This window comes from Nymphaea colorata, chromosome 4 (assembly GCF_008831285.2).
Source record: "Nymphaea colorata isolate Beijing-Zhang1983 chromosome 4, ASM883128v2, whole genome shotgun sequence".
NCBI lineage: Eukaryota > Viridiplantae > Streptophyta > Magnoliopsida > Nymphaeales > Nymphaeaceae > Nymphaea > Nymphaea colorata.
In genome coordinates this window covers 1,005,373-1,027,882 of record NC_045141.1, presented here as the reverse complement: position 1 = coordinate 1,027,882, position 22,510 = coordinate 1,005,373, and the positions used below count along the sequence as shown (strand labels likewise).

Sequence of the window (22,510 nt, the reverse complement as noted above, 5' to 3'; positions counted from 1 at the left end):
CATATTTTAAAAACAGGAAACTCACCATGGATGAATTGAAGAGCTGCTTTTGAAACCAAAACAGCAACTCTTAACTTCTCCTAAAAATTGAAACGACATGGAAGAGGAGCAGCAAGATTATTTGATCGTGTATGAAGCAGACAGAAGAGCATTGGAGCGGCAAAGAAAAAGGTCACCTTTATATGAACATCAGTTTATCACAAGAATGCCAGACTATAAAGTTTTAGAGACAAATGATAAAGGAAACAGGAAAAGAAAGAAGCAGGAAAGCATGAACCATATTAGAAGCAGACATGAATGGAACCAAAAAAAAAAAAGCAGAAAGAGAATTGAATGGGGAACAAAAGAACCCAGCAAAAGGTGAACTGAAAGTGACACATAACTAAGTGATAAACAAAAAGGCAAATGTATATGCATCTTTTCATATTAACATAAGTACACATATGTCCAATAAATGTAATACATGAAAAGTTATAAATTTGCAGCTGTCAAATTATATACGCATCCAGCAAACAGAATGATTGTTCACATTTAATATATTCATTAATAACTACCGATATATGAAAATAATGCCATTTTAATATCCAATTTAGCATGTAAGGACATCACAAAATAAGAAAGGAACTTGTAAATTCCAATGACCAATAAATGACACTGTCAACAACTAGTTACTTTTGAAATTAAAAATAACAGGGTTTAATTTTATATAATTAAGATACTAAAATCTGCTTCTAATTTAGCGAAACAAGAGAGAAGTATAGGAAACGAAAGAAAGTGAGGAACAAAGGAGGAAATGGGGAGAAATGTGCTCTCTTTGATGTTCCTGAATACCCCATCTCCCAAAGTCACCTTCTCTCCACATACTAAAGGTTCATGTATCCAAAGTTTACTAGTATTTACTTTGAAATTACAAGTCCGTGATGGATAAAAAATGTTTGAGGCTCAAAAAAATGAAGAATCTGGTATCCATTCAGCAGGGATATATAAAGAGAAATGAAACCGGGAGAGAAGTTAACAATATCATCACTAAGATGCTAACGGTTTACTGGTAGGAGTTTACAACATTGCATTGCTCTTACAAGCAACATAATGATATTCACATTTAGGATTACTGCCATCCACAGGTTGACCAGGTTCATTCATATAAATGTATAGTCCTTCTACACCTCACGTCACATTGGTGCCGGTTTAAGGAAAAGGAAACAGTGGGTAGTAAAACAGTGAATTGTTTAGGAAGTTACACGTGGGATCATATATAGGTTATATATGCATGTGCATGTGCACAGGCGGTGCTCTCTCCTTCCCTATCACGAGATAATTACTTTTTCATATCTGACAAATAGACGATATTCTCAGAATCAATCTAATCGACTGCCAAAAATTCAAAAAGCACACTACTTTTGGTCAATCAACATCTCAAGTAATTATAGTCAGATGAGCCTTAGAATCTTATAGGCATCATCCCGACAAATACCTCTGATGCAAAAGGTTGTTTGTTTTCATATACAGCATTGTATCGTGCACTAATGTATGAGCTGGGGGACAAACCCATGTCAAGACCCAGATCCAGTTCATGAACCACATTTCTTAAAGCTATTCAAGCATTGAGAACCTTGTCCTTGTCCAATCTATGTCACACAGGTGCAAGGTGCGGATGCACCATGATTTTATTGATGATTCAATGGAAAAGAAAGCAATTTGTTGGTTGCCACACCGAGACTGCACCAGAGCCACACTTTAGTTAGGTTCAGATCTGGATGTGAATCGCTCATAATACATCTCAAAATAGTAATAGCACATTCTATCTACGACTTTTCAGATAAATTTATAAGAATTACATGTTAAAAATGTTAGTTTATCGTGCAGAACAACTTTAGTCAAAAGGCAGAGAGAGAAATAGTTCCGTCCCTCGTTTACCAGGATGGGCTACCTTTCTTCTTCTCTCCTCTACGTACTTGCTTCTCTGTTCCAGCAGTTTTACAGCTGCAGATGGCTGGAAACTTCAGACCGCAAACTGAATAGTGGGCTTGACATTGTTGGGGAGTTGAGAGTTGAGATAAATTGTTAGATGATGGTTCTCAGTTCGTTCCTCAAGAGAACAGTAGTAGCTTCTGTAAATCCTGCATTTATTCTTATATATCCCCGCATTAAAGCAGTTCGATTTCTGGGCAAATTGCCCTCAAGAAATGCCTACAATCAGCAATTCTATGGGGAAAAAAAGTAGGACAAAAAGGAGCTCAGAGTAAGCAAACGCAACCCACAGCTAAAAAAGAGACCAGTGCAAGAAAGTAAGGAAGAACAATAAGAAAGGGAAAACCAGTTTAGATATGGTTCCGTCATTAATGACCTACATCCACGGATGAAGAGCTCCCTCTCATTCTCTCTTGTCTTTCTTATTATCTCTATCAATATTTATACAGCCCTTACATTTAGATAGAGACACATGCAAGGGATCAGGATTACACTCAATTTTGTGCCATTATTTTTAGCTCATTCGCCAGCATCAGATTTTCACTGATTCTCTTGCTTTGGTTATGGGATTTATCTCCACAATCAGTTGTGCCTCTACCAGTACTTCTGCTAACAACCTCCATCAAGCCGATGGTGGTCTCTACCAATGGAAGCTTGCTTTTATCCTAAGTCACACAGGTTCGCCAATTATGGTGGCGCACCCGCATCGATGCGGGTGTGGCCCAACACAGCGTCAAATGAGTTTTGGCAGTTCTGAAAAATGTTTTGGCCTATGATACACGGGTACGCCTGTGAAGGCGAAGTACCCGTCCGGTACGACACCGGTACGGGTACGGGTATGGGCTTGGGTACGCCGATGGTGCGGCGTTGACCGTACCGGGTACGGTCAACGCATCGGAGGCCGTATCCGTCCATTTTTTGACACAGTCAACTTTGACCGAGTCTAAATCCGTCCTTTTTTATTTTTAACGATTATTTGATTTTAGTTTTTAAAACCATTCTAACGTTAAACAAAAATAAACGAAACCCTTAATCCGTCCTTCGTTCTGTCTGTTCTTACCTTACCTCTCATTGACCGACGGCAGCGGCGTCCGGCAACAGCAGCGGCAGCGGCGACTAGCGACGGCAGCGGCGACTAACGATGGCAACGGCGATTGCGACCAGCGACGGCAGCGGCGACCGCCGATAGCAGACGAAGGCGACTGTGACGGTAATTTTTTTCCTTTTTTCATTTTTCTTTTCGTTTTCATCGGCTCCACCCCTTTTCCAGAAGCAGCCAGTCTTCCTCTCCTACTGCTCGAAACCCTCACAGTAGTCGCCTCTCTCACCTTTCGATCGACCTTCTCTGTCTCTGTGTCTCCCTGTTTGCTTATGCAATACGTGTCATCAGTCATGCCTCTTTTGTTTCCTCCTGCCAATTTTAGAACTGTAAAGCTCAACCAGAGCCTACTCTTTCGTCTCTGTCATTGCGTGCTTCCTTCTTTTATTATCTTTGTTGTCACTTTTATTATCTCTGTCATTTTTGTGTCTGATGTTCTTCTCTGAACTTGAAGATGACATTATGCAAAATACGACAAAATAATGCTAGTTCTTTAAATTTAATGTTTTCATACAATTTTTGTGTGTGGATTTCTTGTATGCTCTTGAAGGCATAATCTTCAAACTATGGCAATTGGCAGCATATATGCTCATTCATTATGTTTGGTTGCTTCTATTGGTTACGTGTTGCAGGCTTGCAGGGCTTGCAGCTCTTTTGCTAGGTTCTTTTCAGACATAAGTTGTAACTTGTAATGGCTGATAAAGGGAAAGAAATGATGCCTACTGCAAGTGGGAATGTAGAAAGCAGCAGTAGTAGTGTTAATACCGCTGCAGTAGAGAAGGATAATCCATCTCAGCCACTTTGGCGTTATGTGAAGAAAGTAGGAAAAGGACCAGGTGGTGGTGGGAATGTAATGTTTTCTTGCAAATTTTGTGATATGATGTTCACGGGCTCTTATACACGTTGCAAGGCACATTTGTTGCACATTTCAGGCGTAGGAATTAGACCATGCCCAAAAGTTACCAACAAGGAGATTAAGATATTCAAAAAAGAACAGGATGCAGCTGAGACGAAGAAATCTTCATCCAAGTCAAGTGTGTCTGTTCCTCTTTATGCTACTGAAGAAGTTGAAGATGCTTCAAAGAAAAGAAAAACATTAGCACAAGCATTCAATAATATGGGAAGGGCAGAGATGGATAGAAGGATTGGAAGGTTCTTTTTTGCAAGTTCACTTCCTTTTAATGTAGCCAGAAGTCTTTATTGGAAAGATGTTGTTACAGGTTTGGCTAATTGCAGTTTGAGTGGTTATGTACCCCCAAGTTCAGAGAAGTTGAGAACAATAATTCTTGCAGAAGAGAAGGCAAACATTGAAAAATTATTAGAGAAGAAGAAATTTTCATGGAAACAATATGGAGTATCCATTGTTTCTGATGGGTGGACTGATATACAAAGGCGGCCCCTGATAAATTTTATTGCTTATTCGTTTGATGGACCAATCTTCTTGAAATGTGTTGATGCATCTGGGAGTATAAAGATACTGAGTATTTGAAAGGGTTATTTATAGAAGTCATCAAAGAAGTGGGTGAAGATAACCTTGTGCAAATTATTACTGATAATGCTCCAGTTTGCCAACGAGCAGGAATGAATTTGGCAAGTGATCCCAAGTACAGTCACATATTCTGGACTCCTTGTGTGGCACACAGTATAAATCTAGCACTTAAAAGTATTTGCAACCCATCAAAAGATGATCCAAATGCCGGTTTCTTGTGTTCATGGATTGAGGAGCTTGAGCACGATGTCACAAACATCAAAAATTTTGTTGTAAACCACAACAATGCTCTTTCTATATTTAATAGACATTCTGATTTGAAATTGTTGAAGGTAGCAGAGACTCGTTTTGCATCCATTATTGTAATGATAAAAAGAATAAAGCAGGTGAAACATGCATTAACACTTATGGTGACTGACAATGATTGGGAGTTTTATCGGAATGATGACACTGTGAAGGCTCAAGAAATTAAAAAATGCATTTTAAAAGATGAATGGTGGGATAAAGTTACATATTTTCTGCAGTTTACAGAGCCTATTTGGCAGATGCTGAGAGAAGTTGATAAATAAGGGCCCATGCTTCATAAAGTTTATGATATGTGGGATAACATGATTGAAAAAATTCAAAACATCATTTTCAGACATGAGAAGAAGAATGTTGCACTTGATGAGTCTGAGTTTTTCGATCATGTGCATAGAATTTTAGTAAGAAGATGGAACAGAAGCAATAACCCTTTGCATTGTATGGCACACTCCTTAAATCTCAAATATTATGGACAAACATGGTTGGCAGGAGGTACTGGTCGTGTTCCTCCTAATCAAGATCCAGAAATATCAAAAAATAGGGAGATATGTTTGGGAAGACTGTATTCTGATTCTCATCGGTTGAAGAAAATAAATAATGAGTTTGCGAGCTTCTCTGGTGGAAGAAATGATTCAATACAAGCTGCAATGGCAAGAGATGAAGAAGATCCTATTAATTGGTGGTTATGTTTTGGAGCATCAACACCAAATCTCCAACATCTTGCATTGAAGTTATTATCTCAACCTGCAACCTCTTCATGTTGTGAAAGAAATTGGAGCACTTATTCTTAAATTCACAACATCAAGAGAAACAAGCTAACTAGTAAGCGAGCAGAAGATTTAGTTTATGTCCACTCCAACCTACGCTTACTTTCACGTACTTCAAATGATTACAGGTATTTCTTTCTTTTTTTTATCTCTGATATGTATACATATGTATATTATGTTGGTTGTTTAATTAAAGTTAATATTAACTTAAATCATATTTTGATTTTCTTGCAACTTGCAGTTCAGGATCATCCAAGTATTGGGATGTTAATCCAGAGGACATTGACGTAGAACTTGAAGGAGAACATGAATTGCATGCTCTTAATATGGATCTTAAAGAACCTGTTGTTCCTTCTAATCTTGATGATGCATCTGAGGAGTGAGGAGAATGAAAATCAACAAAGCTAATGTATTTTGAATGTTAATTTTGAGACTGAGTATAATGAGAATCAAGAATCAAGACTGATAAATTTTGAATTATGATTTATGAATATGACAATATGTTAATCTGTTTGTGATTTTTGATATATATATGTGCGAATATGTTATTCTTTTTGAAATTTTTTGACATATGTATGTGTGTGTACGGCCGTACCCCCGTACCCAAGTTTTTTAAAAATGGTCCGTACCCGTACCCGTACCCATGTGACATAGGTTTTGGCCGAGTTTTCATTGAGATATCAATTCAAGGTAACCTTGATAAAAAAAGTTTAAAAATATAGACAAATAAAATTACTTATATAACAAATAACATACATATGTATACATACATACATACATACATATATATATATATATGCTCTCTCTGCACCCGCACCCAAATTTTTTTTTGGAACTTGACGCATCCCAGACCGGCAACCACACCCATGTGACATAGCTTTTATCACAAAAGGTGTCCCAAGTGCTTAATAAAAATGTCTCCAATCTGATCTTTGGATGAAATGTATCCGCAAGATTCTTTTCTCTCACAAAATGTATATCAATTCTACATGTTTTCAGTGACTATAATAGACAGGATGAGTGGCTTCGATGTGATCGCACCATAGTATGGCTTTGGTGCTCTTTGACTCTCAACTCTTTTAACAACTTAATCCACATCATTTCTGCAGTGGCCTTTGCAAGGATATTCAGTCTCCCTGCTGGATCGGGAGACAATGCTTTGCTTTTTCGAGCTCCATGAAATGAGGTTGTGTCCAAGAAATAGAGCATAGCCTCCTATAGGTTTCCGGTCGTCTAGGCAACATACCCAGTCGGCATCACTATAGGCTGACAAAGACAGAGGAGCAAGGCTTGATAATCAATCTGTAGTTCCTAGTATGCTCAGATATCATAGGATCCTTTTCACGGCATCTCAATACTTATTTAGTTAGACGATGCATAAATTGGCACACTCTGTCGACAAGGTATGTCAGGTCTGGCCTTGTTATGGTGGTGTATTGACGTTCCCCAACAACACTCCTATATTTCATTGGAGGAGTGCTGGTCATGGAGTAGCAACAGGTTTGCAACCTATCATATGTGTCTTCTTGAGCAAATCATAAATATATACTTTTGTTGAGAAAATTCTAACCCCTTTTCTAAGAACTTGGCTTCAATGCCTAAGAAGAAATGAAGTTGCCCAAGGTCCTTTATAGCAAACTCTTGTCTAAACTTCTAAATTGAGACCCTAAATTTGAATGGTGGAGTTTCCTGTAGCAATTATATCATTGACATACACCAGCACATATATTACCTTCTGTTCTTTACTTAAACAAAAAGGGAAGTGTCAGTCTTGGTGCTAGTAAATACCAACTTTAAGAGAAAACTACTCATTCGAGCAAACCATGCTCAAGGAGCCTGTTTCAATCCATAGAGAGCCTTCTGAAGCCTGAAAACATGGTTAGGGAAAATCTTATCATCAAATGCAAGAGGCTAGACCATATACATTTCTTCGGGGAGGTGTCCAAGTAAAAAAGGAATTTTGAACATCTAGTTTCCGCACAGCCCATCTGTGACTAACAGCAATAGCTAACACAGTCCTAATTGTAGTCGTTTTGACCACAGGGCAAAAGGTTTCCATATAATCAACTCCTTCAATTTTACTGTAGCCTTTGGCTACAAGTCCAGCCTTCTATCTCTCTAGGCTCCCATCAGCTTTTCTCTTGATTTTAAACACCCACCTCCACCACATGACATGTTTATTAGAGTCTTTTGGAACCAGTTTCCATGTGTTGTTTTCAACAAGAGCATTATACTCACATTTCATTGCATTTCTCCAATTTTCATTCTCGAGAGCTTCCTTAAAAGTACTAGGTTCGACTTCTACATTGAACTGGTTGTGAAGAGCCATAGGTATTGGGTGTTTTGTGGACCGCATACAATTGCTAATCTAGGTATGTAGGGTTAGGTTGATGTATTCCTACTTGGGTCATTTGGTGTGTGCAAAGAGATTCTACAGCTTGTTGGTCATGTTCAATAGGTAGATCATGGTAGTTTAGGTCATCATTATCTTGATGGGAGTCAGGTTTGTTCTCTTCAATAGGATTGACCTATTCAACTGGGTCATTGTTGTCAATGGGTTCAATGAATGGGATTGTTATAGCAAAGTGCTGACTTTCGGTATCTCTAGTTTCTCTTTTGGAAGTCTCTTGTTTGTTTTGGAATGGAAAACTGGCCTCATCAAACACCACCGGACGTCGTGAGGTATATGTCTTTCTGCTGCTCATACTCATACAAGTGTATCCTTTATCTTATAGGGTGTATCCAAGAAAAAAGCATCTTTCTGATTTAAAGTCCAGTTTTTTAGTCTGATAGTCACACAAGTATGGAAAGCATTCACATCCAAATATTTTCAAGCACTTGTACTTAGGCATTTTCTAAAATGTTTTTCAATAGGGGATTTGAAATCTAGCACCTTAGAAGGAGTCTGATTGAAGAGGTAGACCGCCATGCTAAAAGGCATAGCTCCATAGATTTTTGAATAAATTTACTTCAGCCATGAGAGCCAAACTGGACTCGACAATGAATCTATGACGCTTTTCAGCAGCACCGATTTGCTGCAACATGTATGGACATGACACTCTATGTCCAATCACACACTCAATCAGATATCGAATAAGACTTTGGAACTCGCCACACCAATTTAAGTGCAAATATTTTATCTCAAGCCCCATTGTGTTCTCTACAAGAGACTTGAAAGCTTTATACACATGGAAAATATCAAACTTTTGCCTAATCAAATAAAACCATATATATTTGGAAAAGGCATCAACAAAAACAACATAATATCTATGTCCATGCAAACCTTCAATCGGTGCTGGGCCCCATAGATCTGAATAAGTCAATTCAAGAGGTGCTTGAACATCACTCATCCTTGTATTAAAAGGGAGTCTATGATTTTTTCCTTTTTGGCAAGATTCGCAAATACTGAAACCTTTATTGTTGTAAGGAATATCAAAGTAACTTAATATATGCCTAACAATGGTAAGAGCTGGATGAATCAATCTCTTGTGCTAATCTTCTAAAGAGTTGTTCTTAGTAGTTGATGCCTTCTTGCTTGCACAATCCAAATAGATCTTGTAGAGCCCATCACTGCTTGTTCCTTGATCTCCAAGTCATCCAATCCTTTATAACACAAGTATGAGGATGAAATTCAAAAACACACATCATTATCTGTTGCCAAACGCTGAAATTGACATCAAGTTTTTAGTAATTTCAGGAACAACTAAAATATCATTTAACTTCAAAGAAGAATTAATTTGAGCAGATCTAACATTAGAGTATACAGACATGAGCCATCTCCAATCTTCAAGGTGTCGCCGCCTTGGTGTGCACTGCAAATAGAAAGATTGTTGATATCATTGGTTACATGGTGCGTAAAACCTGAATCTGGGCACCAGCATTCACTGTCTATGCTTTGATTTGAACTGGCATGATATGCTGCAGAACCATCGTTTTTCTCCTTCAAAAGATTAGTATATGACCAGCAATTCTTGGCAATATGGCCAATTTTTTCACAAACTTTACAAACAGGCTGATCACTATTTTGAGAGTCCTTCCTTCGCTCTCCTCTATTATTCTTACAATTTCCTCTTTCATGACCTCTAAAATTCTGAGATCAATTAAAATTATTTTGATTTGAGGCAATGTTGGCAGCTGGTTGAAGTTGATCAAGATTTTGATCTCCAATGTCTCTGGGATTGGCTGCATGAATAAGCAACGATCCATAAAGCTCGGCCAAGGAGACAGGGTCCTTCCAAGTTTCAATGGTAGTGTGGAAAGACGAGTATTCAGCAGGGAGATCTCTCAAGATTTGAAGGACATCATCTTCATCAATAGGTTTGGATGCTATAGCTAACTGATGGGCAATATTTTTTGCTTTATTAATGTAAGCATCCATAGAGTCCCCTTCAAATCTTAAAGTTGGGATTTCAGCTGTACCACTCTACATCTAAGTAAGCAGCATATGAGCCTTTAAGAGTCTTCCAAAGTTCAGCAGAAGCCTTTAACCCAATGGTTTGGGTGTAAAGGGGTTCCGACAATGAACATTTTATCCAACTCAATAAAGCTGTTCATGACGCAACCATTCAATACTATTCTTTGTTGAGCTGGGTAGTGCTACCTAGTTTATAGTTTGTCACATATATCGCATATGGGTATTATACGCGGAGGAATTTCTCCGGTATAATACAGCAAAGTTGCATATCTCGGGAAAATCTCGGCAAATTTTTAAAAAATTAAAACATTTAATAAATCCTGAAAATTAAAAAAATAAAAATTAATAAAAAATAGAAAACACGAAAAAAACGTGTATTATCCCCTTTTTTTGTGTTTTTTATTTTCTGGCGTTTTTTTAAAAAGACGTGTTTTTTCACGTTTTATACAGCTGCCTTGTTTTTTGCGCATTATACTCGTTCTTTTTTTTAATAAGACACGTTTTTTGTGACAATGGTTTATACTTTGGTGGTGTAGGTCTGCCACCATCAACAAAGCCTATGAGATCATATGAGAACAATATGGGAGTAAAATGATCATCCCAAATGAGATCATTTTCTGTAGTCAATTTTATAGACAAAAAATGTTGAAGATTATTTGGGATTCTGAAGCAAGAAGGTATTAAGATTCATACTGATGTCGTCGAATCCTTGAGTTGTACATGATCCCTGATCAGCCATGATGACTGCACAAACAAGCTTCTGACAGGGCAAGAAATTAATGACTTCTCTCCTTTGCGTAGCTCTGATACCATGTGTTGAATTAGAAGACTTTAAGTTTCCAAGTGGTCCTTTGCAATATTTAATAGTTAGGAGTTCTCTTTAAACATTTCTCTATTTTGGTTGATATTATTTGTAAGTCTCTACCTGCCCTACTCTATTTATTATTGAGATTAGGGTTAGCAAATAAGAGATGTTATTCTCCCTCTAAGACTGCTGGCTGTAACATGGTATCGGAGCCAGATATCCACCCTTCTTCGCCTGCGACTGATGTGACTTTCCAGCGACCTCTTCTCTCTCCCATCTCTTCCCACCATTTTTCTTCCTCTACCCTTCCTTTCTCTCTTCTCTATGCTGATCGAGAGATAGTGGAGCAGCGTGGAAGGGAAACCTAAATCACACGTGAGAGGTATGTGATATTAAGTTCTCAACATGGATGTAGTGGAGCGTGACCAACTGCATGGGAGTTGTGTTGGAAAGTTCCAAGTCAGATCTGGGCTCGCAAAAGAGTGGCTGCAAGTGGACTGTTGCACGAGAGAGAGAGAGAGAGAAAAGGTTTATGTTATTTCTCACGTAACCCTAATCTCATATTTAAAGAGATTAGGGTGTTGACAACATATTTATAATTTCAGTCCACTAAAGTGTACTAAAACAATAAGTAGACCCTTGTCCACTTTCTAATATTTCAGAAAGACTCAAATAGACTCTAGAAAACTTTAACACTCCCCCTCAGGCTGGAGCATAGATATCAATCATGCTAAGCTTGTTACATCCTCTCAAGAAATCTCCAATGGGAAGAGCCTTAGTAAACATATCAAATGCTTGATCTTCAGAGGAAACATGAATCGTGCTAATGACTCCTTCTTGTACTAAGTCCCGAACAAAATGGCAATCCACTTCAATGTGTTTCGTCCTCTCATGAAAGACGGTTATTTACAATGTATGTAGCACCTCTGTTATCACAATACATCTTCATAAGAAGTTTCACTGACATTCCCAATTCTAGAAGCATTGATTTGACCCATGACATTTCAGCCACTATTTGAGCCATCGCCCTATATTCAAACTCAGCACTCGATCTAGCAACCACATTCTGTTTCTTGCTCATCTAAGAAATAAGATTCCTGCCAATAAAGATGCAAAAATCTGTAGTAGATCTCCTATCATTTACTGACCTTGCATAATCAACATCACTATATGCTTTTATGTCCAAACATTCTCCTCTTTTGAACCTTAACCCCTTTCCCAGGGCTGATTTCAAGTATTTTATCACCATTAAAGCAGCCTCCCAATGAACTTTTCGAGGTTTCTCCATAAATTGAGTAAGCTTATTTACAACAAAGCTAATGTCTGGACGAGTGATCGTCAAATATAAAAGTTTTCCTATCAGAGATCTGTAAGAACAAGAGTCAAAAGCCTCTGATTCATCATCGTGCATATCAATTTGAGGATTCATAGGAAGTGTAGCAGGTTTGGCTCCCAATAACCATGTTTCCTGCAGAAGGTTAAGAACATATTTCTTTTGAGACATCACCCTATATTCAGACTCAGCACTCGATCTAGCAACCACATTTTGTTTCTTGCTCATCTAAGAAATAAGATTCCTGCCAATAAAGATGCAAAAATCTGTAGTAGATCTCCTGTCATTTACTGACCTTGCATAATCAACATCACTATATGCTTCTCTGTCCAAACATTCTCCTCTTTTGAACCATAACCCCTTTCCCGGGGCTGATTTCAAGTATTTTATCACCATTAAAGCAGCCTCCCAATGAACTTTCCGAGGTTTCTCCATAAATTGAGTAAGCTTATTTACAACAAAGCTAATGTCTGGACGAGTGATGGTCGAATATAAAAGTTTTCCTATCAGAGATCTGTAAGAACAAGAGTCAAAAGCATCTGATTCATCATCGTGCATATCAATTCGAGGATTCATAGGAAGTGTAGCAGGTTTGGCTCCCAATAACCATGTTTCCTGCAGAAGGTTAAGAACATATTTCTTTTGAGACATCACAATCCCTTTACTACTACGAGCCACTTCAATACCAAGGAAATAATAAAGTTGACCAAGATCTTTTGTGACAAAGTGTTTCTGTAAAAACTCCTTTGTCTGAGCTATCTCTCGAGTACTTTCTCCAGTGAGGACAATACCATCAACATATAAAATCAATATCACTATACCAGAAGTCTCAAGCTTGATAAACAACGAGTGATCAAGCTGGGATCTTCGAAATCCACATTTAGAGACAACCTCACTTAGCTTATGAAACCATGCACGGGGACTATGTTTAAGTCCATAGATAGCCTTTTTGAGTTTGCATACCTTGGAACACTCCCCATTTCGTTCAAAACCAGGTGGTTGTTGCATATAGACTGTTTCTGAGAAATCACCATATAGAAATGCATTTTTTACATCGAGTTGAAAAAAAGGCCAATCTTGCTGAACTGTGATAAATATAATTAGGCGAATAGCCTTTAGCAACAAGACGAATTTTGAATCGTTCTACGGACCCAACAGAAGTATGTTCTTGATTTATTGCAGGACACTGGGATGCTATGAACTAAACCGGTCACTCTACCTATGAATCCACACATACATCTTCATGATGATCAATCAAAATTAATGGATTCTGGATCATACAGATCTCTTATTGGGAAGCTCATCTATGTTACTGTGACTAGACCAAACATTAGCTTTGCAACGGAGAAGCTAAGTCAATTTATGGAAAGACCCAAGAAAGTTCATTAGGATGCAGCTTTAATGGTGGTCAAATATTTAAAATTGTCTTCAGGTAAAGGACTTTTGTTCACAAAAGGCAATACCTTGAAAGTAGAAGCCTAAAGTGATGCTGACTATGCTGGCCCAGTCGAAGACATGAAGTCTACCACAAAATTTTGTGTATTTGTGGGAGGCAACCTTATAACCTGGAGAAGCAAAAAGCAAAGTGTAGTGTCAAGATCTAGTGTAGAATCTGAGTACAAAGCTATGACTCAGACTACTGCTGAAATGACTTGGGCGTAATCCATGCTATCTAGCCTAGCCTAAGTGTGTCAATTTTTCTTCCCATGAGGATGTATTGTGACAATAGAGCAGCCACATACATTGCAAACAATTCAGTTTTTCATGAGAGAACTAAACATATTGAAGTAGACTGCCATTACATTCGGGACATTGTTCAAGGAGGAACCATAGCGACTATTCATGTATCATTTGAAGATCAAACTGTAGATGTCTTTAGACTTTAAGTTTCTAGGTTGTCCTTTGCAATATTTAATAGTTGGAGTTCTTTTTAAATATTTCTCTATTTTGGTTGATGTTATTTGTAAGTCTCTACCTCTGCCCTAATCTATTTATTATTGAGATTAGGGTTAGTAAATACGATGTTTTTCTCTCTCTAAGACTGCCGACTGTAACACCATGCAAGAAAATGAGGAAGATGATGAAAGGGAAAACCAGTTTTGAAGTGGTTCAGTCAATGTTGCAAAATGCGTATCATAAGCCGTATCGGTCTGGCTTTAAGATACGCTGTATCGTAAAATATCGTAACCGTATCGTTTTTTTCTTTAATAAATCAGAAAAAATAGGAAAAAAATTCAAAAAATTCATAAAAAATCAGTAAAAAACAAGAATAATATGTTCTTCATAAAAAACACATAGATTTATAAGTCATAAGGTCCATAAGTCTATGAGATACCACATCAAAAAACAAGTTTTAGATGTTATGTATTACATCACAAGATGATAATGAAATTGTGAAAATGTTCAATGTCAATACATATAAAATGAAAGCACTCTCGACTCTCATTCATAATCTTCATCATATTCATTCTCATCTTCATCTCCATCTTCTTCTTCATTTTCATCTTCACGATTTAAAAAAACCTCTTTCCTCCCAACGAGAATCAGTCACCCACGCACAAATCCATGGTTTAATCGATGATTTCATTTTGAAAATCGATGATTTAACAATGGAAATCGATAATTTCCTTCCACGGCGGCACAATCTCTAGGTTAAAAATGAATAAGGGCCGGGTTTTTATAAAAAAAACTCGAAAAGGGGGGTTCCAACCCCCACTTTTTTGAAATCAGCCCCGTATCGTACGATACGGGGCGTATATCGTATCTTATTTTGTAAAAGATATGTATCGTATCGTAGATACGGGGCATATATCGTATCTTATTTTGTAAAAGATATGTATCGTATCGTACATATCGGCCCCGTATCGTATGTATCGTACAACACTGGGTTCAGTCGTTAATGACCAACAATTCTTGGCAATATGGCCAATTCTTTCACAGATTTGATAGACTGGCTGATCACCATTTTGAGACTCATTTCTTCGCCCTCCTCTATTATTCTTATAATTTCTTCTAGCACAAACTCTAAAATTAGGAGATGGATTAAAACTATTTTGGTTTGAAGCATGTTGGTAGCTGGTTGAAGTTGATCAAGATTTTGATCTTCAACATCTTTGAGATTGACCTTCTGAATTAGCAACAGTCCACAAAGCTCGGCCAGGGAGAGAAGGTCCTTCCAAGTTCCAATGCTAATGTGGAAAGCCAAGTTTCAGTAGGGAGACCTCTCAAGATTTGAAGAACAAGATCGTCTTCATCAGTAGGTTTGCATGCTATGGCTAACTAATGGGCAACATTTTTTGCTTTATTAATGTAAGCATCCATAGAGCTCCTCCCCTTCTTCAAATCTTGAAGTTGGGATTCCAATTGCATCACTTTAGATCTAGAGTAAGCAGCATAGGAACCTTTAAAAGCCTTCCAAACTTCAACAGAAGGCTTCAAACCCATCGTTTGGGTGTGAAGGGGTTTTGAAAACGAAGATTTGATCCAACTCAATAAAAGTTGGTCATGGTGCAACCATTCAGTATACTCTTTATTGTGCTTGGTAGTGCTGTCTTACTTTGGTGGTGCAGGTCTGCTACCATCAACAAAGCCCATGAGATCAAATAAGAGAGTAAACTGATCTTCTCAAATGAGATCATTTTCTGTCGTCCATTTTATAGGCAGAACATGTTGAAGATTAACAAAGCCCATGAGATCAAATATGAGAGTGAACTGATCTTCTCAAATGAGATCATTTTCTGTCGTCCATTTTATAGGCAGAACATGTTGAAGATTATTGGGATTCTGAAGGAAGAAGGAACTCAGACTCATACCGATTTTGTTAAATCCTTGAGTTGTGCCTGATCCCTGATCAGCCATGACAACTACATGAGTAAGCATCCGACTAGGCACAAAATAATGTCTTCTCTCCTTTGCGTGGCCCTCATATGATGCAAGATATTAAGGAAGATAAAGAAGAAAGGGAAAACCAGTATTAACGTGGTTCAGTCGTTAATAATCAAACACCCACGTATGATGAGCTCTCGCTCCCGCTTTCTTGTCTTTCTTATTATCTCCATCAACATTTATACATTTAGATAGAGATACATGCGAGAGATTAGGATTACACTCAATTTTGCTTCCATTATTTTCTCTTAACAAGAAGATAGCAAATAAGCTTTCTATAGTCACATTGGATCTGCTCCTTCACCAGCGCCAGATTTTTCACCGATGCTCTTGCATTGATTATGGGATTTATCTCCACCATCGGTTGTGCCTCTATCGGTAACACAACCAGTGGCAGAGTACTGGTTCATTGTACACTTATACTAAATATGGTGATTGCCATGTCCAGATAAAGATAGTGGCAAGAAAAGCAGAAATGGTGAAGTTTTATATCATAAGTTTATCCGTACTTTGGACGTTCGTAAGTTCAAAAAGCTACCTGCAAATTGACAATGAAATACAATAACTTGAGAGTAAGTATAATAACATTACTGATGGATATCACCAGAAAAGACAGAAGGGGCCAAACCAATAATTCCCTATGGCCATTTCATTCTCATCAAAATGGTTTCCGCGAATACATTACTGAAATGAAAAATATTAATGGATCCGTCACAGTTCCACCAAGATCATGATTTTGTTGTTCTAGCCACAAAAAATAGAAAAGTAGACCAGCATTTAGAAGTTTTGGCCTCCCTTCTCATCATTATTCTCTACGATCAACGAAAGAGAAAGAACTTCATATGCGAGAGAGAGAGAGAGCATACATGATTGGTTCTCCGCATAGCCTCTGCTTCTGATCTCTTGGACAGGTTTGCGGTGAATCGAAATCGCCGTTTGCGGTTCTTCACGATCCCGCACACCCGCCTCCATCGTCTGAGCGCCTCCTCAGACGAGTTCTTCGACCTCACCCCACCAAAGTTCTCGTTCAGATAGCTTTCCATTCTTCCCCCTCCTTCAACAGTTCAACTCCTTTTGAACTCCAACAAGATTCAATTCCTTAACTCAAACCACGTTTTTTTTACCAACCATCATTCCCGAAGAAGGGAATCATCAAAAAGCGCCTTTTTTTGGAGAGGTCTTGCGCAACAAGAGGAAACTACTTTGTACCCAAAAAATCTGCAACTTCGGCGTGATTCTGAAGATGGGTATCCTCTATCTCGATTAACGGTTGAACACCCGGATCAGAAAAAATAGGCCAAAAGACAAAGACACTCGAGATCTAAAAAGGAACTCCATCAGGAAAAGGAAGAAACTGACCAATGAATGTCCTGGGGTGGGACGTCGGCAAGCTGGGAAAGATATCTTATGGGGAATGAGAGACGAAGGAGGCGATGTTTCCACGACGTTGGTAGAGCAGGAGGAAGGAGAAGGGAAGGGACGAAGTGAGAAGTTACGAGGCGGGGAGGCCCCTCGGTCAGCGGTGGCCTATCCGATTCTATACTCGGCAGTCGGCAGCGTATTAGATCGGAGCAGAGCATCGGGCCGAGTCGGCTAGACACTCGAAACCTGAGTTTGGTTCTATTCGATAATTAAAACCGAAATTTTAAATGCGAGTCGGTTTAAATAAAAATTATTTTTTATATAAAATAATTTTTTAAAATATAAAATATAGTTATAGTAATAAAACATATATATTTAATAAAATAAAAATAATATCAAATAATTACAGAGCCGAATCAAGCCTCATCAGGCCAACTCAGGCCGATCCGATACAATATCGATACGACTCAACAGGCTCGAACCGCATTTTACAAACTCAATTGGGTCAGAATTGGATGTCAAGTACCCAAGGATGCCCAGCCCTACCCTTGAGCCGTTTCCGTAGGTTGGCCATGTCTTCTTTATTACGTTTATTTAAAAATAAAATTGGATTCTTCCCCAAATTGTCTCTGTAGCTTCTTGTCAAATATTCAATGCAAATTGTATTTTTTCTAAATAACAAGCTCCTTGAAGAAATCAACCATATAAAACAACAATTGAGAATTTAAGAAAAAAGGTAAAAGGAATCTACAATGAATTTGATAAAAAGGAAAAAGGTAAAAGGATTTACAATAGATATATAAGCCTGACCAACGGGCCGGGCCGGGCCACCGCCGGGTACCCGGTACTCGGCCCGTTACGGGCTTGAGCCCGGGCCTTGAAATAATGATTTTCGGGTTGAGGTTAACGGGTCGAGCTCGGGCCTGCCGTTGTGATCATCGGCGGCCCGAAAAACCTGACATCATTATTTTTTTTTTTCAAAAAACTGAATGTTGAGGTAGCCGAGCGACGCGTATTGCCCGAGGTCTGCCAGAACATGACCACTCCCCTATATCTCTCCACCCCTGTCATCTGAAAACCGCTACAACTTAAGCCTCCGTTTCTATGAGTCCGCCGGTGCCAAGCTCACTTGTCTCCCTTCCCATGTTCTTCAACTCCTTTAACCCGAAAAAGCCCAGCCCGACCCGTTAATAATCGGGCCGGGCCGAGCCTCGGGCATAAGTTGAAACCCGAGGCCCGATATTAGGTGGGCCCGGCCCGACCCGTTTCTAAACAGCCCGGGCTTCGGGCTGACCCGTTTATAATGTCGGGCCTAGTTTTTTACATTTTTAACGGGCCGATTACCTAAAATTTTAATAAAGATCTACTTCAATCGTTCATAAAGGCCAATTCTTGTGCAATTCTTGTGCTGCTTGTTTCCGAATTCAGGTATGCAAAAGTCAGATGTGAGTCTAAATCTAAACACGATTGGATTGGGTTACTCTAAACCATTTAGATTTTCTTTTTGCCTTGGATGGCTAGTTTATTGGTCTGAAATTGCTCAAGCGTTTTAAGATATTTTGACCTGTACATCTAAATCGGCCTGACCAATTTAAATTGAACCAACCAGTGGGAATTTAAATTGCTAAGTCTTTCTAGATATTTTGACCACTCTTACAAAAATCAACCCGAGATGACCCATTTAAGTTGAATCAGTGGCATTCCACAACTGTTAACTATTTTTAAAGTATTTTGAAAAAATTTCAAATTTATTTTTTAACAGTTGATTTACATTGAATTCAGTTTACAAACAGATTTTTACAATATTGAATTTTTTTATTTTTTACCAAACGGTTTGCCCTAGCTGGTTGAGCCCAAGCCAGTTCTTCGTTCAATTGCTGCGGCCGTCAACCTTTTAAGTTGAAATAGGGGTTACGGATATGGCTGATATAGTTAACTGCCAATGAGATCTTTGGACGAATCAAGGTCAAATATTGCAACGATACAGCAATCTGATGGTAAAATGAAGGTTTGAAAAGTACTTCCGTCATCACATCACCAGCGTAGCCAAAAAATTTGGCTGGTGGGGGCACCAATTTAATAACCTTAACTTTAAAGGGCACTAGTATATGAAAACAACCAAATATATGAAAATATTAATATAAAAATAAGTATTGCCCACAACCGCCATCATGTGACTCGTCCACTGGTCAAAATCCATAAATTTGGCACTCATGGACTTTGGACAAGGCTTTACAAATTACAATCAAGCATCTTGGCCTTAGCAAGTATATCAAAAGCAGATTTAATGAAAGATCACCATGTTTCTAATCTACCTCTATCCGAAGGAAATAATGAAGTTCTTCAAGGAAATTCATTTTGAATTTGAGAAATATATTTTTCTATGATAACTTGCACTGTTTATTAAATTCACATCAACATAAACAATAAGTATCAAAATATATTCCCCACTGTGAAAGGTGAATATAGAAGAATCTGTTGAATCCCCTTAAAACCTTAGTCAAGAAAAAAGCTACTAAAACCAACAAACCAAACACATAAATCTTGCTTTAGACCCTAAAGAATTGAGGACAAATTTGCAAGCATGATTTGGAAAAAGTAGATCTTCATATCCAAGTGGCTTTCCCAATATCTCTCTTTCTTGGTGCATTTCATTTTGGCCTCTCTACTACAAAGTGTGTCCCATTTAAAATACAACGATACTCAATAGACAGCTAATGAACTATTATCCAAGTGTGTTGAACAATATGAGAGGCTAAGGTGCAAGGCACACATTTGGCTTCTCACGAGGACTCCGACATGTATGGACCAAAAAAGAAAAGTTATCAAAAAGTGTGTCAAAAAGAAGTCATCAAGAGAAGGTACTTCTCAAACTAAGCAGTTCAATCTGGCTCATGTAAAGTACTTCTTTTGTAAGAAGAATAGACATAAAAAGATGGATTGCATGAAAACAAAAAATGGTTATAGAAGAAAGGTAATTTCTCATTTATTTATCATGAATGTAATTTATTACATGTTTTTGTAATAACTAGTAAATTGACTCAGGTGCTATGGTACATATTGCTAATGCTTTTAGGACTTCCTGAGTAGAAGGGGAACCAACATTGCATGAAAGGATCATCTTTTTAGGGAACAAGATGCATTTATGTGTAAAGGTTGTTGGGACATGCCAAGTTAGACTTGACATTAGTTTTATTTTGAACTTTCATGATATATTTTTATACCATCATATAGTAGAAATCTCAAATTTGTATGAAGGATTAGATAGACTTGGATTTGTTTGAAGGTTTATATATATATATATATATATATATATATATATATATATGAAGTTGGTTATGTTCTTTTGTGTGAATAGTTTATATAAATTAAATGCAAAGGTTCATGAAACATTGATTTTTAAATTAACAGCAACACATACTAAGCCTTATATTTGAAAAGAAAGTAAAGAGGCTTATAAATAAAGAGTTTTCAAAATCTCTATAAGTTATAGATGATGGTTCATGTTCGAATTGCATAAAGGCAAAACAAACAATACATATAATATAAAGAGTGTTAAGAGAAGTAATAATAGATTAAAGATAGTCTATATAAACATTGGTTGAATCTTAACTCTATTTTATATGGGTGAAAATTATTTTGTGAACATTTATGGATGACTATTTACGGTACATGTCTCTACGTAATCTGTGAGAAATCAGACATATGTCAGGCTTTCAAAGAGTCTAAGAAAAAAGTAGATAAACAAAACAATGAAGTAATCAAGATAGATATATCAAATAAGGGTGGTGACTATTATTGTAGACTTGTTGAGATGAGACAAATAAAGGGCTACTAGTGATTTTCAAAAAATAAGATATTATACCTTAATATACTATGCTTGGTAGTACTCATTAGAATGACAAAGCAAAAAGGAGAAATCATATGCTTAAGAAAATAGTTAGAGCTATGTTAAATTTCTTTGCTTTTTTGGTTCATTTGTGGAGTGAAGCTTTTACGTTAGCGACACATATTTTGAATAAGATCTTCACTAAATTTGTACTTAAAACTCTATAAAGATTGTGTACAAGTAGGATACCTTTTCTATTTTATATGCACATATGAGAATGTCCTACTGAACATAAACTATATATTTTATACATAAAGACCTTTGATCCTAGACCAAACAATTTTTTTTCTTTGGTTATCTAGAAAAATCAAAGGGATATAGATTATACTATCAATCTCATTCACCACATATTTGTGAAATAGATAAAGCTATGTTTATTGAAGATGGTTTGGTTTGGTTGTGTTAGAATATCTTGTAATAGGGAACCGGGTCCGGATATGGACCCGGTCCCATGGGCGTGGGTACCGAGGCTGGCTCGATACCCTAGGCGGGGCTCTCTACCTCTCCCTTATATAATCTCCACTTATTGTAATTGAGTTGATTAAGTGGAAAAGATTTTCTCTCTCCTAGGGTTGCGGTTTTGCCCCTAGGTTAGAGCTTCTCCGTGGTTTTTCACCTCTTCTTGAGGTTTTCCACGTATATCGTGTGTTTCTTCTATGTTTCTCTCTTCCATTGCATATTTATACATGGTATCAGAGCCAGCGCGTGTGGGATTTGTTCTGTGATCGTGTGTTTCCGCCGCTGCTGGTGTGTTTCTATTGCCGCCGCCGTCGTTTTTCATCCAGCGTCGCTATCGCTGTGTTCTTTTTCGCCGCCACTGCCGTTTTTCCCACCGTTGTTTCTCCTTGCGGCGTCGTTGTCGTCGTCTGTTCCAACGTCGCCATCGCCGTCGTTGCCAGCGATTTCCCGCCGCCGCCAGTGATTCTTCGTGACGTCTTCTTGGTATTGTGTCTCTCTGGTGATTGTGATGGCCGAAGAGATGACTCCCAAGATTGATGTTGCCTTTGACACGGGCAGTAATACCAAGAGTGAGAACTTGCCTATTCAAGTCACCTCCATCCGGCTGAACAAAGACAACTACCTCTCTTGGTCTGCTGCCCTAGAAATCGGGATAACTAGCCGCGGTGGCGACTTGGGCATTGGAAGATAGCCAAGTTAAAGTCTGGATCATTAGTTCTGTTTCCGCCGATATT

General features: G+C 38.0%; 1 protein-coding gene across 2 annotated transcripts in view; it reads right to left on the bottom strand.

The window, feature by feature from the left end:
- LOC116252857 (calcium-transporting ATPase 10, plasma membrane-type-like) overlaps positions 1 to 22,510 on the bottom strand; it is a 35,714-nt gene that overhangs the window by 4,332 nt on the left and 8,872 nt on the right. The window contains exons 1-2 of one of the 2 annotated variants that reach the window (XM_031627452.2): positions 16,933 to 17,589; positions 26 to 80 (exon numbers count right to left, since the gene is read on the bottom strand). In XM_031627452.2, the coding sequence (XP_031483312.1) occupies positions 26 to 80; positions 16,933 to 17,109 (232 nt within the window). In that variant the 5' untranslated portion in view covers positions 17,110 to 17,589. Of the gene's footprint in view, positions 1 to 25; positions 81 to 16,932; positions 17,590 to 22,510 lie in introns of those variants that run through there. The other variant, XM_031627453.2, reaches the window with a different exon arrangement.